Below are 18,265 nucleotides of genomic sequence, written 5' to 3' on the forward strand. Positions count from 1 at the left end.
ACTAAGGACAGCCTGGGCATCATAATAAAGCCAACATGCCCTGCTGGCATCTGCAGGTGAGAATTCGGGGGCGGGGGGGGGGGGTATTGAAAATTGGTGAGAGGAGGCAAAACCTAAGGGTGTATACATGGTGCAAAGCCAGAAACCATCCCACATAAAGCTCCACAGCAAAGTAAATGCAGAAGTAATTTGTCTTACAGACATATGCATGGAAGAATGGTCAGGAGAAGAAACAGGTTGAATGCCAACAGCTAAATCTAAATACTGTTATTTCTGAGGCTAAAAGATGTAGTCTGGAGAATTATAATAAAAATGGGTGACAGCATAGGAAGTCGATCTTACTGTTCATTGGAGTAGGGAACAGAGGGCTGCACGAGCCATTTTGTGTAGACAGCATGGTGCTGATACAGATATCCAGCATGGGCAAAGACGTCGAACACTGGATATCTAGGGAGCTATGACTCAGCAAAAAAGGGAGGGGGGCTCACACAAGTGTCTGGAAAACCCAAGAGCAAACGGTAGTGTAATCTGTTATAAAACAATTCCTGGCAGAGGCTACTTTTATGTGATTCTGGATAAATATGGCCTTGAGGTCAGAGCCAAGCGCTTTGATCTTTGCCAGCATGCCTGTGTATGTCTGCCTGTAAGGCCTGAATATCTACCTCTGTGTGGCCTATGCACCAGTCTGCCTGTGCGCCTATGCCCACCTATGTGTGGTCCATGTGCTAGCTTGTGTCTGGGTGCCTGCCAGCATCTCCTTGCCTAACAGTCTGTGTGGCAACCATCATTCAAAGTGAGTAAAATATGTTTTATCTGGCTCTGTCGCCTCAAATCCTCTTCAATCCCCAGCCTTCCGTGGCTCTCCTCCCTTCCTGGAACGGGAACTTGAGCTTCAAGATGAGAAACAAAGGTCGTCTTTACATCTAGATTTTATGAATATTGACATCCCTGAAATAAACTAAAAGGGGGCTGAGGGGACCAGAAAACTCCTGGAAGAACTGAAGGAGAATAAACAGAGAAAAGGAAGAGGAAAGAAAAAACAGGGGAGGGAAGAGGGAAGGAAGAGGGGAGGGTAGAGGGAAGGAAGAGGGGAGGGGAAAGGGGAGGGGAGGGGAGGGGAGGGGAAAGGAGAGGAGAGGAGAGGAGAGGAGAGGTGAGGTAGGGAGAGGAGGGAATGGGGGGAAGAAAGGAGAGGGGAGGGGAGGGAAATTTACTTCCAGTTTTGCTTACATTACTTCTAACCACAGACATCTACCTACTTTGGGGGTTCTGCCTTTATAAAAAGGATAAAACTCAGGTTTATATTAATATGCAAGCACACATTATACCTAGGACATCACATAGCACAAAGGTACATAACTGTCTTTTCCTGACTTCATTTACAACACTGTAGTGTGTTGTAAAAAGATTATGTTATGTTTCAAACTCACAATTCTATTACTATCACGAGCATTACACAAAACTCAGTCACACATATGTCTCCTTGACTCTCCGCACACTTGTTACTCAGGATTGAGAAGTTCCTAAACAAGAGCATCTTACATCAAGTTTATCACCTGTTTCAAAAAAAAACTACGCTTAAATATTTAGACTTGGGGCTGAGACATGATTCAGCAATTAAGAACAGCTGCTACTCTTCTGAAAGTCCCAGGTTCTGTGCCCCGCCCACATGGCAGTTTACAACCATCTGTAGCTCCTGTTCCAGCTGATCTGATGTTCCCTTCCAGCCTTCATGCGTGCCGGTGCCAGTGAAAGCTACACACATGATACACATATATATAGCCAGGCAGATGGGGCTGGAGAGATGGCTCAGTGGTTAAGAGCACTGACTACTCTTCCAGAAGTCCTGAGTTCAATTCCCAGCAGCCACATGGTAGCTCACAACCATCTGTAATGAGATCTGATGCCCTCTTCTGGTGTGTCTGAAGACAGCTACAGTGTACTCACATACACTAAATAAACAAACAGGCAAACATGCATACAGATAAAAATAGACCTTATATTGTTTAGATTTTCAGATTAAGTTCAATGTGTCATAAAAGACCCTTCTGTGGCAAGATTAATACTGCATATAAGACTCAGTTACTAGCCTATGTGCTAACCAACAAAGAGCTGTTCCCCGATGAGTTTGTATTAGTGATGTGCAACTCACCTCAGATAATTAAAATTTGTCAAAACTAAGAACAAAGACACAAACTCAAAATACAAGGCAAGAAAATAGTATACTGTAAGAATATTACTTTATTAAGTTATTCTGTCTGCCTGTCTCTCTGTGCCTCTGTGTTTCTCTTCTCTCTGAGTGTCTCTCTCACTGTGTGTGTGTGTGTGTGTGTGTGTGTGTGTGTGTGTGTGCGCGTGTGTGTAAAAGAGAAAGGAGGAGAGACCCCACCTATGCAGAGGTCAGAGGAGGAGAGAGCCATGTGAAGCTGTTTCTCTCCCTCCGTCTGGACGTCTGACCTCGGGTGGTAAGAATGCATATCCTGCACCTTACCCACTAAGCCATCTCCAGGCCTCTGGACATTATTTTACTTTATAAAAGAGTCTAGCAACAGCACTGTAGGTCAAGTGTGCCCCAGTAGTGGTGCACAGAGGCTGACTGTGAAGGCATAATGAAAAAGCTTGAACTCAATAATCCGCACACAGACTACCCTTTTTCCCTTCTCATGGCCATCTTTAAATCAACGTTTTTTTTCCTCTGCTTCACAGGATGCTCTACAACTGCCATCTATATGTATATTTAAAACAAAACTTGATTTCTATATGTATAGACAACAAACTGTAATCCCCAAAGTGGAGTATCTCCAGAAAACTCTCTAACTGCTGTTGCCTAGTGGAAGAGAAGACCACCCCCACCAAATGGGAAGCCCAGGCAGTCATCCATGCAACGGGTCTTCTCAGCCTGGGGGGGGGGGGGGATGCTCAGAAACCAAGGTGAGCGTTTATGACAAAAGAAATGGAAAGCCCTGCCTGCAACACAGATTCTAATCAGAAATGGCATGGGGGATTTTATAGGAAAGTCTTAAGTAAGACGGTATAATGCATACGACTAAAGACATCCGCTCGATGAATAGCAGAGTTGTAAGTAGCTAAATCCTGGACTTCTGGTTGCCTGGATTCAAATCCCAGTTCCAGCAATGACTGTGTAGCCTGGGTAAGCCATTCACCCTCCACAAACCTCAGTTTCCGTGTCTGTAAAGCTGGGGTAAAGGCTCTTACTGGGATTGTAGTAACGACTGAACGAGCCATGGTGGACGGAAACCCAGTGATCAGCACGTGCTACATAGTCAACAGCTCTTAGTAGTCTTCTAATTAAAATAAAACCTACTATAAAACAGATAAGAAAATGCACAGCACCTACACAATGGTTAATAAGATATATTACAGCTGCTCACTTTCTAACACCCGTCCCTCACACAGCCGGCAAACACAGAATCATGGAAGCCACAAAGTGAGTCACTGTTTAGATGGTTCCTATGCAGTAGAGGCCAGAGCTCAGCTTACTAACCATCAGCCTGTGGTACGAAGGGCACATTTCTCATTATGCCGTTGCTAAATCTACCGGAAGAAAGAAAAAAAAAAAAAACATTTGGGTAAATCAACCCTAGGACAGTCAAAAGAAACCAAAAAGAGCCAACTATTTGGTAAGTACAGTACTTCAATCCATCTCTCAAGTCCCTTACTTGCACGGGGAAGGACAGGGTGACAAGACATTAAACATGAGCAGTTCAAAATGCCTTAGCTTCTCGAGGTTCCATATTCTACCTGAGTGCTGACTGCAAGTCATCCTAAGTGTTACACTTGGCCGTTAAAGGATGCTTCTAAAGATTGTTTTTTTTTTTTTATTATGAGTACGTGTGTGAATGTGTGCGAGGAAGCCAGAAGAGAACACTGGATCTCCTGGAGCTGGAGTGGCAGACCGTTGTGAGCGGCCATGTGGGTGCTGGGCACTGGAGCTGGGTCTCTGAGAGAACCATAGTACACACCCTCTTAACCCTCAGCCATCTCTCCATCCCTTTAAATTATTGCTAATTTAACCAATGAGGACTGGGCTATCCCCCAGTGGCAGGACATGTTTATAATACATGTGAAGCTGTGGAGTTTTGTGTCACTCACTACAGACAGGCCAAGTCAATGCTCTTGACTCCAAAGCATAAAAAAATCTAAGCAGCGTCTGCAAACGAAGCCCCTCTCTCTAAAACCTAAGCCTTGACGACGCAAAGACCCTTAATGTCTGAATCCTCAGTCCCCCACATCCTTCTACCTATGGGGGAGCAAGCTGTCACTGCACAGGCTTCTGGGATGAGCCACTGATTCGCTCTCACTGCAAAGTGGCCTTTTTATCTAATTTAAAAGGAATAAGGCTGTCTAAAATGATTTTTTTCGGTAGATGAAAATGAATTCATTATTATCCTTTTCAGCCAGCAATAACTTGTGGTTGCAGAGCAGAGGGAAGAAAAGAGCTGGGTGACTTTAATCAGGGTTTGGATCCCAGCCCTGCCCTGCAGCACAGCCTAAGATGCCAAGTGTTCCAGCCTCACACTCCAGTGAGAATGAATTTTTATGTGAGTAGGCCCCGTGCTAAGTGCCACCTCACTTTACACACACGGCAAGGATGTCCAAAGTATATACTTCTTTCAACTACACTAATTGAAGTAGCATCCTTGGAAAAACTGATCAATTATCAGCTAACAACATCGAAGAAAAAAATTTAAAGTGATACCCATGGAATAAAACAGAGGACTACAACTTATGCACAGATGAAATACAAATCTCTAAATCGACACCTCTCTCTCTCTCTCTCTCTAAGTACACACAACAAAAATGTAACCTGTCTTTGAAAAGAGGAAACAGAGGACTTTAGAATCTGCTCCAGCATTCATTGTACCGCAGGGTTAGACAACAGACTTACCCTCTCCAGGAGTGCAATGTGACTATCTACTGTCTTAGTTTGCTTTCTAGGGCTGTGATAAAGCACTGGGCAGAAGCAACCTGGGGGGGGGGGGGTGACTTACAGTCTCAATCACACACAGCTCATCACTGAGGGAAGCCAGGACAAGAAATCAAACAGGCTGGCAATGTTTCTCTTCACAGTCCTGGACGACAGGTGACCAGCCAGTGGCCTTGGTGTTACTACCACAATTCAGCTCAAAATAATGCCTAATATCTGGCAACCTTCTAAAAGACCCATTTAGATCCTACAATGCCCCAGAGTCTCCTTAAAAACCTGTGGGAGAAGGTTTCCAAATCCCTGCCCTACGAGGCTTATAGAGTTTCAGGGTTCCCTTAGCACCTGTGTCTTCACTGCCAATTTCTGCCTCAAAGAAAACTCTAAACTTCTCTTGGTCCTTATGATCCCCATTTTTAAGGCCTCTTGGAATATCCCATGAATGATGGAACAATTAGCTTATACTTGCGAAAATTCTTCACACTCCATTGATAGCACACAGCACTATGCACCCTAAATGAACATGTCAACAACACGACTACAGAATCAACCGATGAATTTCCAGCCTGAACCTGTCACTCCCTAAAACTTGACGAATCAGTGCCCTCCTCAACTGCTCTCCTGACTAGTCAGTCCCCTGAGGCAGGGTCGCTCCTTGAACTTGGCCTAGACTCTCTTGGCTAGGCTGGAAGCCAGCAAGTCCTAGGAATCCTCTGTCCCACTTGGAGCTGGGATTACATGGGTGCTGGGATCAGAACTCTGGTCCTCAGAGCTACACAGAAAGTGCTGCTAGTCACTGAGCCATTTCTCTAGCTCCCTTAAAATAAATCTTTAAATATAATAATTAATACTACACTGGCGATGCACTCGTCCACTTTTTTTCTGAGGAACCCTAACTGATACACTAAAACAGCAAAAGCCAAACGGGTACTTCTTAAAGTCAGTTGATAAACATCTCCATCTTTCTAACTGTTCAACTATGACACAACATGTTAAAGAAATGCTCAGATTGCTATTTCTAAGAATGCAATACCAACACATTAACAATGCTATTATCTCACTATGATCATCAATGATTAATCACTAGCATCGACCCAAATTAGCCCTGACTCAACACAAGCTTTAAGGCGTAGTATAAGCACAGAAAACCAAGCTAAAAATAATCATTTGCAAATGAGTAAGAAAATAGATACAAAAATATTCCACAACAAGGAAAAATGATAACCTTCCTACCATAAGGAGATAAAAATATGTGTAAAAGTAGTCAGCTTAAACATCAGTCATACTGGGATGGAGAGACAGCTCAGCGGGTAAGAGCACTGACTGCTCTTCCAGAGGTCCTGAGTTCAAATCCCTCCAACCACGTGGTGGCTCACAACCATCTGTAATGGGATCTGATGCCCTCTTCTGGTGTGTCTGAAGACAGCTACAGTGTGCTCATATAAACAAAATAAATCTTTTTTTTAAAAAAATTAGTAATACCAATACAGGGAATAAAACCAATGCAGAGTTCCTATACGAACTGAGGGCTCTTTGGCTCACCAAACAACACAGGAAAAGGATATGTCTCTTAAATTGCAGTAACACCTGGAACTCCCAATAGCAATGAACATTTGGTAATAGAATAGAATGCTGTCCACTTCTTAAGTGGATACCTTGGTATATTTTATGCCAAGTGTAAAATATACACCACTAGCAAACTATACACAAATTTCCCTATAAAAATGATCAGCTCTTTCTCAATGACAAATACTCGCAGGATGCCTCCAGTTCTTCTCCTCTTGGCCTCGGCATGATGGACTGCACCCTTCTTAACGGGACTCTGCCGTCTGTGTGGAGGCTCTGAATGCCCTTTGAGTCACTGAGGCCTGAGTCATTGTGGTCACTATGAAAAAAAGAGACTAGTTCAGTGAGAGAGGGGGGGACAAAAGCTGAGCGTAAGAGAAGGATGGAGTCTGTGTCAGCCATGTTGTGTGCTGTGCTATCTCCTAGGCCAAAAAGCTGTGTTCCCCCGGAGCATCTAGTCCTCTGGGCTGGATCAAGTGGCCAGGAATGGCTCTCTAGCTAGGATAAGCAGGTAGCTGACAAAGTACTAGATAATAATAAAACTAATAGCCAAAAGACATGGAACCAACAAACTCAACTGGTTGACACATCGCTAATTGGTAACTACTCAAATGTGAATGCATGCATATGAAGGCTGTTTGCATGATCATGATCTGGGCAGTTCTTCCTCAACAGACATACATCATGCCGCAGAAATAAAAGGAAGGTGTGAGCCCATACACACAAACAACTAGCAACTCTCCGCAGCTAACCAAAAGTCCTCACGAACATAGCTGACTATGAAACACAGCTAAATTATACAGAATGCAAAGAATTTATCTAAAGGGGAAAGCTAAGCAATTATTCAATAATTTCCAGCAACAAATAAGCATTCCACTGATCTCCCAAATCCAAGGCAATCAGACTTCGGACAGGACTCTCAGCTCTACGGCTGGAAACCTGCCTCAGAAGGCAAGCAATTCTTCCCTTTCCAGATGAACACTTCCACCACCCATGAACTATAAAGGCTCACGTATTCTCAAGAGCTTTTTCTCTTATAAAAGTGAAGGGAATAGTGGCTGGGGGGGCTCACAGGTTTTAAATCAAGATTAGATAAAATCAAGCCTTATCAGATAAGCAACAAGTCTACCTCAAAAAACGAAATTAAAGGGCCTGGAGAGATGGTTCAGCCGTTATGAACACTGGCTGCTCTTCCAGAGGACCTCAGTTTGCTTCCTAGCACCCACATGGCAGGCAGCCCACAACTCTAGAGACAGGCACTGTGATGCCCTCTTCTGGTTTCTGAGAACAACAGGCCCACATGTGGTGCCCAGACATACATGCAGGCAATAACACCCATACACATAAAAACAAACAACTTAAAAAAGAAATGAAGAGATGCAAAAAGAAATCAACCCAACAGTTAGCCCCATGACTTCAGAAGACTGCCTTCAATGTCTTCATTAATATGTTAAAGCACTATGTTAGGTGCATCCTGCATTACATCAGCTGTGCCACCCAACAAACCGTTCTTATAATAACTTGTCTCACTGCAGCACAAATCTCAAGTAAGTCAGTGAGATACCGGGTTATGGATAAATGCACAGTGCTTTCTGGTTTGTTTGTATGTTTGTATTTGTTTCTTCAAGTAGTTCAGGTCAGACCACCAAGTAAGATGTAAGTTACCAGTACTGGCAAATACCGGGGGATAAAATTAAGATTGTAACTCTTGGGAAGGGAAACACTTGAAGCAATCAGTATACACCAGCCTCCATCAGTGACAGTACTCTGGCTTTGCCTAGTTATGCTCAGTGTGTGGCAAGAATCCAATCTATTTAACATCTAAAAATGTGTCACCCCATTGAGAAGCAAACAGTAAGTCATAAAGTGCAAACATGAAGGTGCAAGCTTTGTCCAGATACTTACAAGCTCACTCCACGACAAAGGAAGTGGGACAACCTGAACTCCGCAAGGTAGAGAAGAGTCTAAAATGAAAACTTCAGTGGGCTTGCTTGTCTGAATCAAAGACCTAAAGTCCTATTAGTCTGACAAAGCCTGAACGGGAGCTAAGTGAGTAAGAGTTCAGGTTTTCCCTACGAATGTTGGGTATTCCCCTCCGAAGACCACTGGAAGAGGGGAGAAGTCTTAAGAGAAAGAAAGCAATGTATTGCAAAGAAAGCAATGCTGAGCATGCAAGCCTTGGCTGCTCATCTCGCAGATGAGTTAGGTCAAGACGTCCTTCTCATCTTTAACCCCGAGGGTGAAAAGAGCTGCCTCTGGAGCGTCTCCCTGCAAGCCCCCCAAGGCCATCTCGGGCCACCTTCCCTACGAGCCTGGGGACGCGGACACACCCCCATGGAAGATGTCACCTCGGCCTCCTCAGCCCCTCGCAGCCACCCTCCGCCGCCAGCCGTCCTCACCCCGAGATCCCTGCTCTCCCGCCGCGCCGACTCCCGCGTGCCTCCTCGGCCTCCCCGGACCGCGGGGACGCAGCGCCGAGAAGCATCCACACCGACCACGGGCGTCCGGGACACTGAGGCTCCGAACTCTGCTCCAGCCGGAGCTCGCGGATCCTGGCCCGGAGCCGCGCTTCCGCCTGGCGCGGGCCGCGGTCGCCAGCGGGACCGGAAGTCCCGCCTCCGGCTATGGGCCCAGGCCTCCTGCTACTCAAAGCCGCTGCAGCTGGGCTGGGGTGCAGAGGCACATGCATCTCCTGTCTCCGTCTTAGCTGTCACTTAGCCAGTCTACAAATGCTGGGCCAGGTGTCCACTAGATGACTCTGAGACCGACCTCTGAGCCCACATTCTGGTTGAAAGTTGAGCTAAACAAAAGCAGTAGCTAATCAGACACCGCGAAGGACTATGTTTTATTTAATTCATTCAGACTGTTTCTTTTCTCCATCACTCATGAAACAAGAAAATGGTAGACGGAGAACCACACCTTGACACACTGTCTAGTTATCTTTAGCTCTTGTTTTTTGTTAAAACCTACTTTCATGTCAGGACTCTAAGGATAACTAAGAGGCATTGAAGTCAAGGCTGGGGACTCTTGTATCTCCTTATCCTTCACAATGTAGCAATTTTGAATAATTCTCTTTTTCTGCTTTTTACTATTAATTTGGGTCCTTTAATTGGCTTACTGAGGATAGGTGGCTGAACCTGGTGTGTTGGAGCACAGGCTGTAACCCTACAAGAAGCACAATTTGTTGTAACACAGCAGTGCTGTGGGAATGGTATGGTGTGTAGAGTTGAGCAAGAAGACGGACTATAAATAACAATTTCAGTTGAGACTGAATTAAAGAACAAATAAGAGTTAAAGTAGGCAAGGACATGCATAGCAGTATACCAGAAAGTAAGAGCCTGTCTTGTTCAGGCAACTGCATAGAAGTACAGTCAATTAAAGTCCAAGACCTCAAAGGCAAGAAAAAAACATAGACAAGACCAGATGTTGCTGTACTTTCGTAGTGGTTTGTAGATTTGGCCCCCCCAAAGATTCGTGTTTGAATGCATGGCCCACAGGGATTGATACTATTAGAAGATATGTCATTGTTAGAAAAGGTGTGGCCTTGTTGGAGGACATGTGTCACTGTAGGGGTGGGCTTTGAGGACTCCTAGTGCTCAAGCTCTGCCCAGGATGGAAGAAAGGCAAAATGCAGAACCCTCAGCTCCTTTACCAGCACCATGTCTGCCTGGCTGCTGCCATGTTTCCTGCCATGACGATAATGGACTGAACCTCTGAAACTCTAAGCCAGCCCCAATTAAATGTTTGCCTTGGTCCTAGTGTCTATTCACAGCAATGGAACCCTAACTAAGACAACTTTATACCAAATATTTTAGCTTCAAATTTCATACAACAGAGTCAATGGAGTCACCATTAGAATAGACAAAACAGCGGATCCTGGGGTTGCCCAGAGTGACTGTCCTAGCTAACAAAGAAAAGAAAAACCTGAGACTGGGCGTTTTAGCTCAATGATCATGGTATGTACCAACTCGCATGAGGCCCTGGGCTTGCTATCCAGCATCCTACAAACCTGGCATGGTGATGCAGGCGTGGAAATGTAACACTCAGGAGGAAGAGGCAAGAGCATCAGGGGTTGCAGGGCGTCCTCAACTCCATAGCCAGGGTGAGGCCAGCCTGGGACACGTGAGATAGAAAGGGAAGTACAGGAATCAGAGGAAGGGTGCTGAGGAAAATAAGAATCTGTAAGACGCCATGCGTAGAATGCAGTCTTCCCTCCAACAACCACACCCAAATGAAACACACTGAGTGGCTACTAACCCCGCCCCCAAGGCCCCAATCTCTGAGGTTGCCTCAACCAAGAGAGATGCCAAGCAAGTGAGGAACCAGGGAAGGGGAGGCTCCAGGGACAGCAGCGAGGGCTGTTGGTTCTGCTACTATTTTCTATTCACTAGTAGTTTCAAATATACTCTTGGCATAGCAAGCTCCCCCAGCCCCTTCCTTCTTGTTCCTTTTAAAACAAGATTTCACTATATAACGCAGTCTATCCTTGAACTCATGACCCACCCACTGCACCCTGGATCAAATATATACAGCTCCTCATCTCAGGAACTTTGAGTATGGCATAGGGGCACATAGAGAGAAGATGGCCGTTCAAACTGAGCCCCATGCATGGCAATGTCCTAAAAGAGAAAGCTATGAGCAAACGCCTCTGCCGAGGATCAAAGTTTCCTTTGATTCCCTCTGATTCCTTCACTTTCCTTCCTGTATCACGTGTCCCAGGCTGGTCTCACCCTGGCTATGGAGTTCAGGATGCCCTTCAACTACCGATTCTCTTGCCTCTGCCTCCTGAGTGTTAAATTTCCACGTGTGCAACACCATCCAAGGTGTCCTGTTTGCTTTGATTACAAGAAATACCCATATATATTTCCAAACCTTTTCATTTTAACATCCAGAGAGCAGTTTTCTATCTGTACCTTAGGGAGTGTGTCCAGATCGTGCCCTTGTCTAAGATAATCTGCTTCACAAACCCTACCAGATGTGCCCTGAGTAAAAGGGCCCATCCTCCTTCTCATCATAAACTAGACCAGATGTTAACACTTAACCCAAACAGGGCCAGAGAAATTTCTTCTGCATGAAGATTGGTCTCAATTTGCATACTGAAATGAAAATATCATGAAAATCTAGAATTAAGTGAGATGAAAGTAAAATGTCCAAAGATGGAAGAGGGCATCAAGAATGAGGAAGGCGTAGAGATTTGAAGGAGAGAGATGTAGAAAGAGGAGACTCACCAGAGAAGTGATTGCATTAGGTCCCACCTGCCTACTTTTTGATTCCCAGTCCCTTGCAAGGTTGGAGCTGTGCTTCTTGGCCTTAGAGTCTATGGAAATTCTGTATCCTCCCAGTAAATGACCCCATTTTACCACACTCAGTAGGTTGTCATTGCCAGCCATCATATATAACTAGACAGCAATTCACAGGATAGAGGAAGCTTGTTCATTCCATAGCACCCACCGAGCTTGGGAGACCACATTTCTCCTTAGTTCAAGACAGGAGGAGCTTGTGTGCCCTGTGTGGGAGTCAGATCTCTTAAGATAACTGTCACAATGACCACAGGGCTTGACAGAATCAATGACAGAAACACAGGGGTGGACAGAGTCATGTCATCAGGCCTGAAGCTGAAGGGAGAGCTGAACCCCAGCACGTAGCTAGATATAGTCATTTCCCTAAGACCAAACACATGAGCAGGCCGTGGGATGGGCCAGTTCAAACTCTGCACCTCTCCTGTCCTGATCATCCCAGTTCATTGAGCTTCTGCATCAAAAAACTACATTGTTCTTCTCCTCACTGAGATAAAGTCTGAAAGAAGCAACTGAGGAAGTAGGAGCGGGTAGGTTAGATGGTATGGCCTAACGAGGGAGGGAAGGAGTGGAAGTGTGAGGGTGCTTATTTAAGTCTCTGTAGATTGGGAAGCAAGAGACTGTGGCCAGAAGCAGGGTTGGAGGATGGTCCTCAAGGCCTGGGCCATAGTCCTCCAGGCCTGCATACCTCTTACCCACTGCCTCCACCTGGGCCCCACCTCCTAAAGATTCCACAACTTTGCAAAATAGTGTCACCAACTGAGGCTCAAGTGTTCAAATACACGAGCCCATGGGTGACATTTTACATCCAAACCGTGATCATGTGCTATGTCCATGGAAGCATCTGTGAAAACTTTAGGAGTCTTCTGCTTACTCTTACCTGCCTCTTCAGTGTTTACCTCTATCCATCTAACAGCATCTGCCAGGCTTCAGAATTACAAGAACTGCCCACAAGTACCTTCGAGAGACGTCGGAAAGCAGACAGGTTACTCCAAACCCGGGAAGGAAAAAAAGGAAGAGGTTTCCAGCTTTCTGTTTCCAGCACTTAAAAACTGCCTCAGATAGATAAATGAGCTAATTAACAGAGCTAATGAGGTCAATTATTTATCAGATCTATTCCCACACATTACAGTCGCTTCAGTGCGTGCACAGAATTTGCCTTATTTGTATTTTTTCCACCAGTACAAATATCAAAAACATTAGCAGTTTATTGAAAACTATACCCACTTCCATTGAACATGCAATAACACCATAATTTATGGCAAAATCAGCCACCTACTTCCTGCTATACTAACAATTTGATAGAAGGGTTTGTCTCCTAGAAGCAATGGATTGGGCGGTAGTTAAGGTGAGTTAGTATTCTCCAATTAATCATTTCGACTCCACTGGAAGTCACTAGTGGCAAGGGATTGTCTGTGACAACCTGACTATTCCGTGCTCCAAAAACATTTCAGAGTAAAGTGAAGAATGATCCCCAGCTAACTTAAGAGTGCTCTTTCCATGTGTAAGCACACACATGGGCTTACATGTGTTTGAGGGTACAAGTGTGTCATGGTCCATGTGTGACACAGCTCATGTGTTGAGGTCAGAGGACAAGTTTCAGAAGTTGGTTTCTACCCTCTACCTGATCAACACAAGGTTTTTCTTATTCTTTCTGCCACTACTTCTGGCTAGCCCAGCCATGTGCCTCTGGCCAGATCTACCTGTGCCTCTCGTCTTGCCGTAGGAATCGTGGGATACAGATGGAAGCCACAGCATCTCACTTTTAATGTGGGTTCCAGGGAGCAAACTCAGGTTGTCAAACTTGCATGGCAAGTGCTTTCACCTGCTGAGCCATCTCTGGTAGCCCAGGCTAACCTCAAACCTGTTATTCTACCCAAGGCTGGATGTGAACTCCAGAACCTCCCACATCTACTTCTCAAGCACTGAGATAATACACATGAACTATCATGCCCAGATCATTGAAATAATTAAGAACATGACTTTCGATATGCTGATTTTTTTGTGTGTGTGATAAGCAGCATAATCTTGTCATGTATGTTAGTCATATATGTTAGTCATCTTCCAATAACCATGACAAAAAAAAAAAAACTTTTGTAGAAAAAAAAAAAGATTTGTCTTGTCTCGTCATCCCACTTGGCATGTGTCATGACAGAGGGCAGGGCTGAGAAACTCTGTTCACCCCATGCCAGCTGGACAACAAAGAGAGAGAGGGATAGAATTGCAACATCCCCTTCATCCCCTAACTTCCTTCCAGTAATCCCACATCCCAAATGGTCCTCTGCTTCCTAATAGCACCACACCGGGGACCAAACCTTTAACTCCCAATCCGTCTTTGGGAGATAATCAAAATCCGAAGCCTAACACCATTGTAACCGATTAACTCGGCAGCAGGAACTGCATTCACCATGTGACCCACCAGCACCGGCCTTTGCTTTCTGTTGCTGTGATAAACACCATGACTAAAAGCAGCTCGAAGGGGAAAGAGTTTATTTCAGTTACAACTTAGGGTCCATTATGAAAGAAGTCAGGGCAGGAACTCAAGGCAGAAACTTCGGGGGGCAAAACTGAAGCAGAGGCCACACAGAAACGCTACCTAGTGTGTTTCCCAGGCTCGGTATCTTCTCACACCACCCTGGTCCACCGTAGGCCAGCCCCTCCTCCATCGATCATCAAACAAACAAACAAAAATGCCCCCACAGATTAGACTACAGGCCAATCTGATGGAGGAGTTCCTGCAATTGAGGTTCCCTCTTTCCAGATGACTCTAGTTTGTGTCGAGCTGTGACAAAATCAACCAGCTCTGCTATCATGTGCTACTAGAACATGTTCATCTTTCCAAAACGAAACTCCATGCTCATTAAACAAATCCTAATCTTCTCCCCCACCTAAGAATTTTGGACAAATTATATAGGTTTGTAGATCCTATGCAAACACTTTTAATACCAATTTACACTCTTTTTTTCCCCATGTGTGTGTGGTATTCAGGAGTGTATAGATTGTGTTCTCATATGTGGTGGGCACTCAGAACTGGGCATACGTGTATGGGTGCAGCGTGTGTGTGTGTGTGTGTGTGTATGTGTGTGTGCATGCGTGCATATGTACATATGTACGTACATGCATGTCGGCCAAAGGTTGCATGAATGTCTTCCATAATGACCCTCCACTTCATCTACTGAGGCTACTTCCTTTCCAATCCTGAAGCTTGCCACTTCAGCTAGTGAGCTAGCCACCTTGCTCCAAAAATACCGTCTCTACTTCCAAAGCTCTGGGGTCACAGGTGGCCCAGCACACCCACCTAGCTTTTACAAGGTCTCTGGGAATCCAAACGCTGGTCCTCCCTCATACTTCAGTAGCAAATGCGTCATCTACTAGGCCATCTCCCCAGCCCTCACACTCTGCTCGAAGCAAACATATTTATAACTAGAAATAAGATAATGCCCTTATCAACTCTGTTCTCCTGTGGATTTCAAACGAAGCTGGTGTGGTTTCCATGGAGGCGACTTACAAAACAGTCAGGTGTTTCTGTTTCTGACCTCTTGATGACTGAAAACAGTAGATTCCAAGAGTAAGAGAGACACATAGCAGGAATCTTGGCATTGTACCCATTAGCTGAAGGTCTGGGTGGGTGCGTCCCTAAGGACAAGTTAGTCATTTGAAATTGTAGTCATATTTGTCTTTCTTCAGCAACAATGGGCACTCCCACATCTGGGACTGCCGGACTACAATGGGCATTGCCATATGAGTGACCGGCATACAAATGTCACTTTGTTTTCCATACCCACTCTCTCAAAAGAAATCAAAGCTAAGCAGAATATTCCTGGGTGGGGGCAGGGGTCTTCACCTACTCAATTCCAATACAAACTAGCAAAACAAGCCAGTTTTCGGTAAAATTGCACTCTGTGGTCTGATAATTAAAATAGACCCACAGCTTTAACTCAGAGAGCTCACAGCTAGGAAGAAAACGAATGTTCAGTGCTGGGTCTCAGGGTGAGGAGAAATATATTTGTGCGGTAGGAATGTTGCTCTGTGGTAGAGCACGACCCTCGCATGCAGGAACCCCAAGGCTATTTTCTTTCTGGTGCCTCTCAGGCTTACCCATACCCAGGACATCAGGGCAGACATTGTCACCTAGAAGTTTAAGCTCGAGAACAATGCAATTGCCAATAAATAAACAATCATTTAAAACCACATTGTTTTCAAAAAGTTTATAATTGTGCAGGTAACCTCAGCCATTTTAAGGGGAGATTCACCTTCCCTGCAGAACTATGTAGATTTGTTAAGATGTCACTTCCTTTTGTCCCCTCCCCATTCTTTCAGAAAGTTAAACGAAAATACAGTGCAGGCTAATTGTATTTTCCTTGGGGGAAGAGGAGCATGACAGAGCCATAAAAGGGTCTTTATTTCCTTACCTCTTTCATCCCTCCTTGCAGTCCTGTGGAATTTTGATAGTGGAGGCATGGAGCCTGGAGAATGTAAGGGGAACGTATGCGGCGTTTCTGAAAAATGGAGCACGGGACCCACCCTTCCAAGAAAACACTAAGTGATTGCTACCTCACGCCCACATCCTTGCCAGCGGTCTCTCCAAGGAGCCCATTGGCAACATTTCTTGAGTTCTCAGTGCTCCCTGGCCTCTTCCCACCAGCTTCAGCCTCCCCTCCTCCCCCGCCCCTCCCCCTCCCCCTTCTCTGCTTCTCCCTTCTCCCTATCTCCCAGCCCTCCTTTATTTTAAACAGAAAGGAGGCTGGAGGAATCAAATGGAAGTCTAGTATCCAGTTCTTTAACCCACAACATGCTAATTACACTTGCGGTCCACATTAGACCTAGTGTCCGTTCCCTGCTGACAGCGAGCATCTTCTTGGGTCAGCGCATCTCCACACTGAGCCCCACAGGTATTTCTCCTTTGCCAGTCAGACTTTGCCAACAGGAAGTACAGAAGGAGATTGGGATCCTGGAAGCAGAGAAGGGCTTAGCTGTTTTCCTAACATCATTACCTCAGGCCTCTCATTTTAGAAGCAGTCATGAGGACCAGGTCCCAGCTTCTATCCTGCTTCCAAACCTGCCTTAGTCTTCTCAGTGTACCCTATGGCTGTGCAGCCCCTCCCGAGAGGGGAGGCTCCGGTCCCACTTCTGCTAACTCCACCTTCCCTTTGTTCCCGTGACCTAGCATACTCAGCTCTCTGTAAACGTTTGTTCAGTGGAGAGTGAACAAACATCCTATCTACTCAAGGGCGTGGGAAATTGAAGCATCTTCTTGGATGTCTGTTATCCAAAGCTTTCCCAGTTTGAGAAGATTGTCTTGCCAGAGTGCCAAAATGCCAGGAATTAAAGTCAACAACCACCCCACCCCGTTTTCTCATCTGGAACCCAGAGAGGGTCTGAGCTGGATGAAGAGAGCTTACAAAGGGAACTCCATCAAAATAGCAAGCCCTTGCCTAGCTACCATTATTTCCTGGACACTGTGAAACAAGAACATGGAGGATGGGTTAAAATGACTTACTAAAATCATTCAAGTTTAGTCCACCAGTCACCCAAACGCTACAAAATATGGACCATTTTCTAACACAGATTAGAGCCAGACCCTAGGCAGCTTATGTTCCCCTGGTGAAAAAAAACGTGAAAGAGTATCACTTAGGAACATGTGTGCACCAAGAGAATACCGGACCACAGTTAACGGTTAAACTATATTCCTGCAAGAAAATGGACTTGTAATTAAAAGGCAGATGGCTCAGACGGCAAACTGTAAGCAAGAGGACTTTGATCCCAGGAACACACATAGAAACACCCAGCATGGTGGTATGCATGTACATGTGTCTGTATATGTGTATGTGTGCATGCATGTACATATGTAAGAAAAATAGTTCTTAGCCCAATGGGTGGTATAAAAATTCACAAAAGAAGTATCTCAACTGTATATGTCTATTATCTAAAAGGGGTCAAAATCCAAGCAAGATGGTCTGAAAAGGAGATGCAGATGTAGCCAATTTCTGTTATTAAAACAAAAGCCTAACAGAGGAAGAATGACCAATGTTTAGTGAGGAAAAACAGGTGCCACAAGGAGAAGGGGTCACACCAGTGAAGGAGTTGCCAGTGTTGTTAAAAAGTACTACGGGCAACCGACAGCCATAGAGAGCTGAGTTAGCCAGGCGTGCGCACACACATCTCTATCCCTAGCACTTGGGATGCAGACAGAGGCAGATCTCTATGAGTTCCAGGCCAGCCAAAGCTGCTTAGTGAAACCCTGTCTCAAGACAAACAAAAGCGAGGGCGCAACTCTTAGAACTCAGAAACTGCACTTCCTACTCCAGCATTTTCACCGTTCACCGTGGAAAACACATTATGAAGAAACGAAGCTGCAAAACCAATCACAGCTGCTCAACAGACACAGCGCCTCCACAGCTTGAAAAGATAACCCTTTCGTTGAGGCAGCCATTCTCTCCCCCTTTCTCTCTTGAAT

At 45.2% G+C, this 18,265-nt stretch overlaps 1 protein-coding gene across 4 annotated transcripts in view; it reads right to left on the reverse strand.

Annotated features, from left to right (window-relative positions):
* The window catches only part of Disp1 (dispatched RND transporter family member 1), a 135,274-nt gene extending 126,149 nt beyond the window's left edge, over positions 1-9,125 (reverse strand). For 3 of the 4 annotated variants that reach the window (NM_001278218.1, NM_001278219.1, NM_026866.3), the window contains exon 1: positions 8,911-9,117. Coding sequence is in view for 1 of the 4 variants with exons in the window: in XM_006535596.4 (XP_006535659.1) it covers positions 8,911-8,996 (86 nt within the window). In the remaining 3 variants the exon portion in view is untranslated. Of the gene's footprint in view, positions 1-8,910 lie in introns of all 4 variants that reach the window. The other variant, XM_006535596.4, reaches the window with a different exon arrangement.
* Positions 9,126-18,265: the final 9,140 nt, after the last annotated feature.

Source organism: Mus musculus, chromosome 1, assembly GCF_000001635.26.
Source record: "Mus musculus strain C57BL/6J chromosome 1, GRCm38.p6 C57BL/6J".
Classification (NCBI taxonomy): Eukaryota; Metazoa; Chordata; class Mammalia; order Rodentia; family Muridae; genus Mus; species Mus musculus.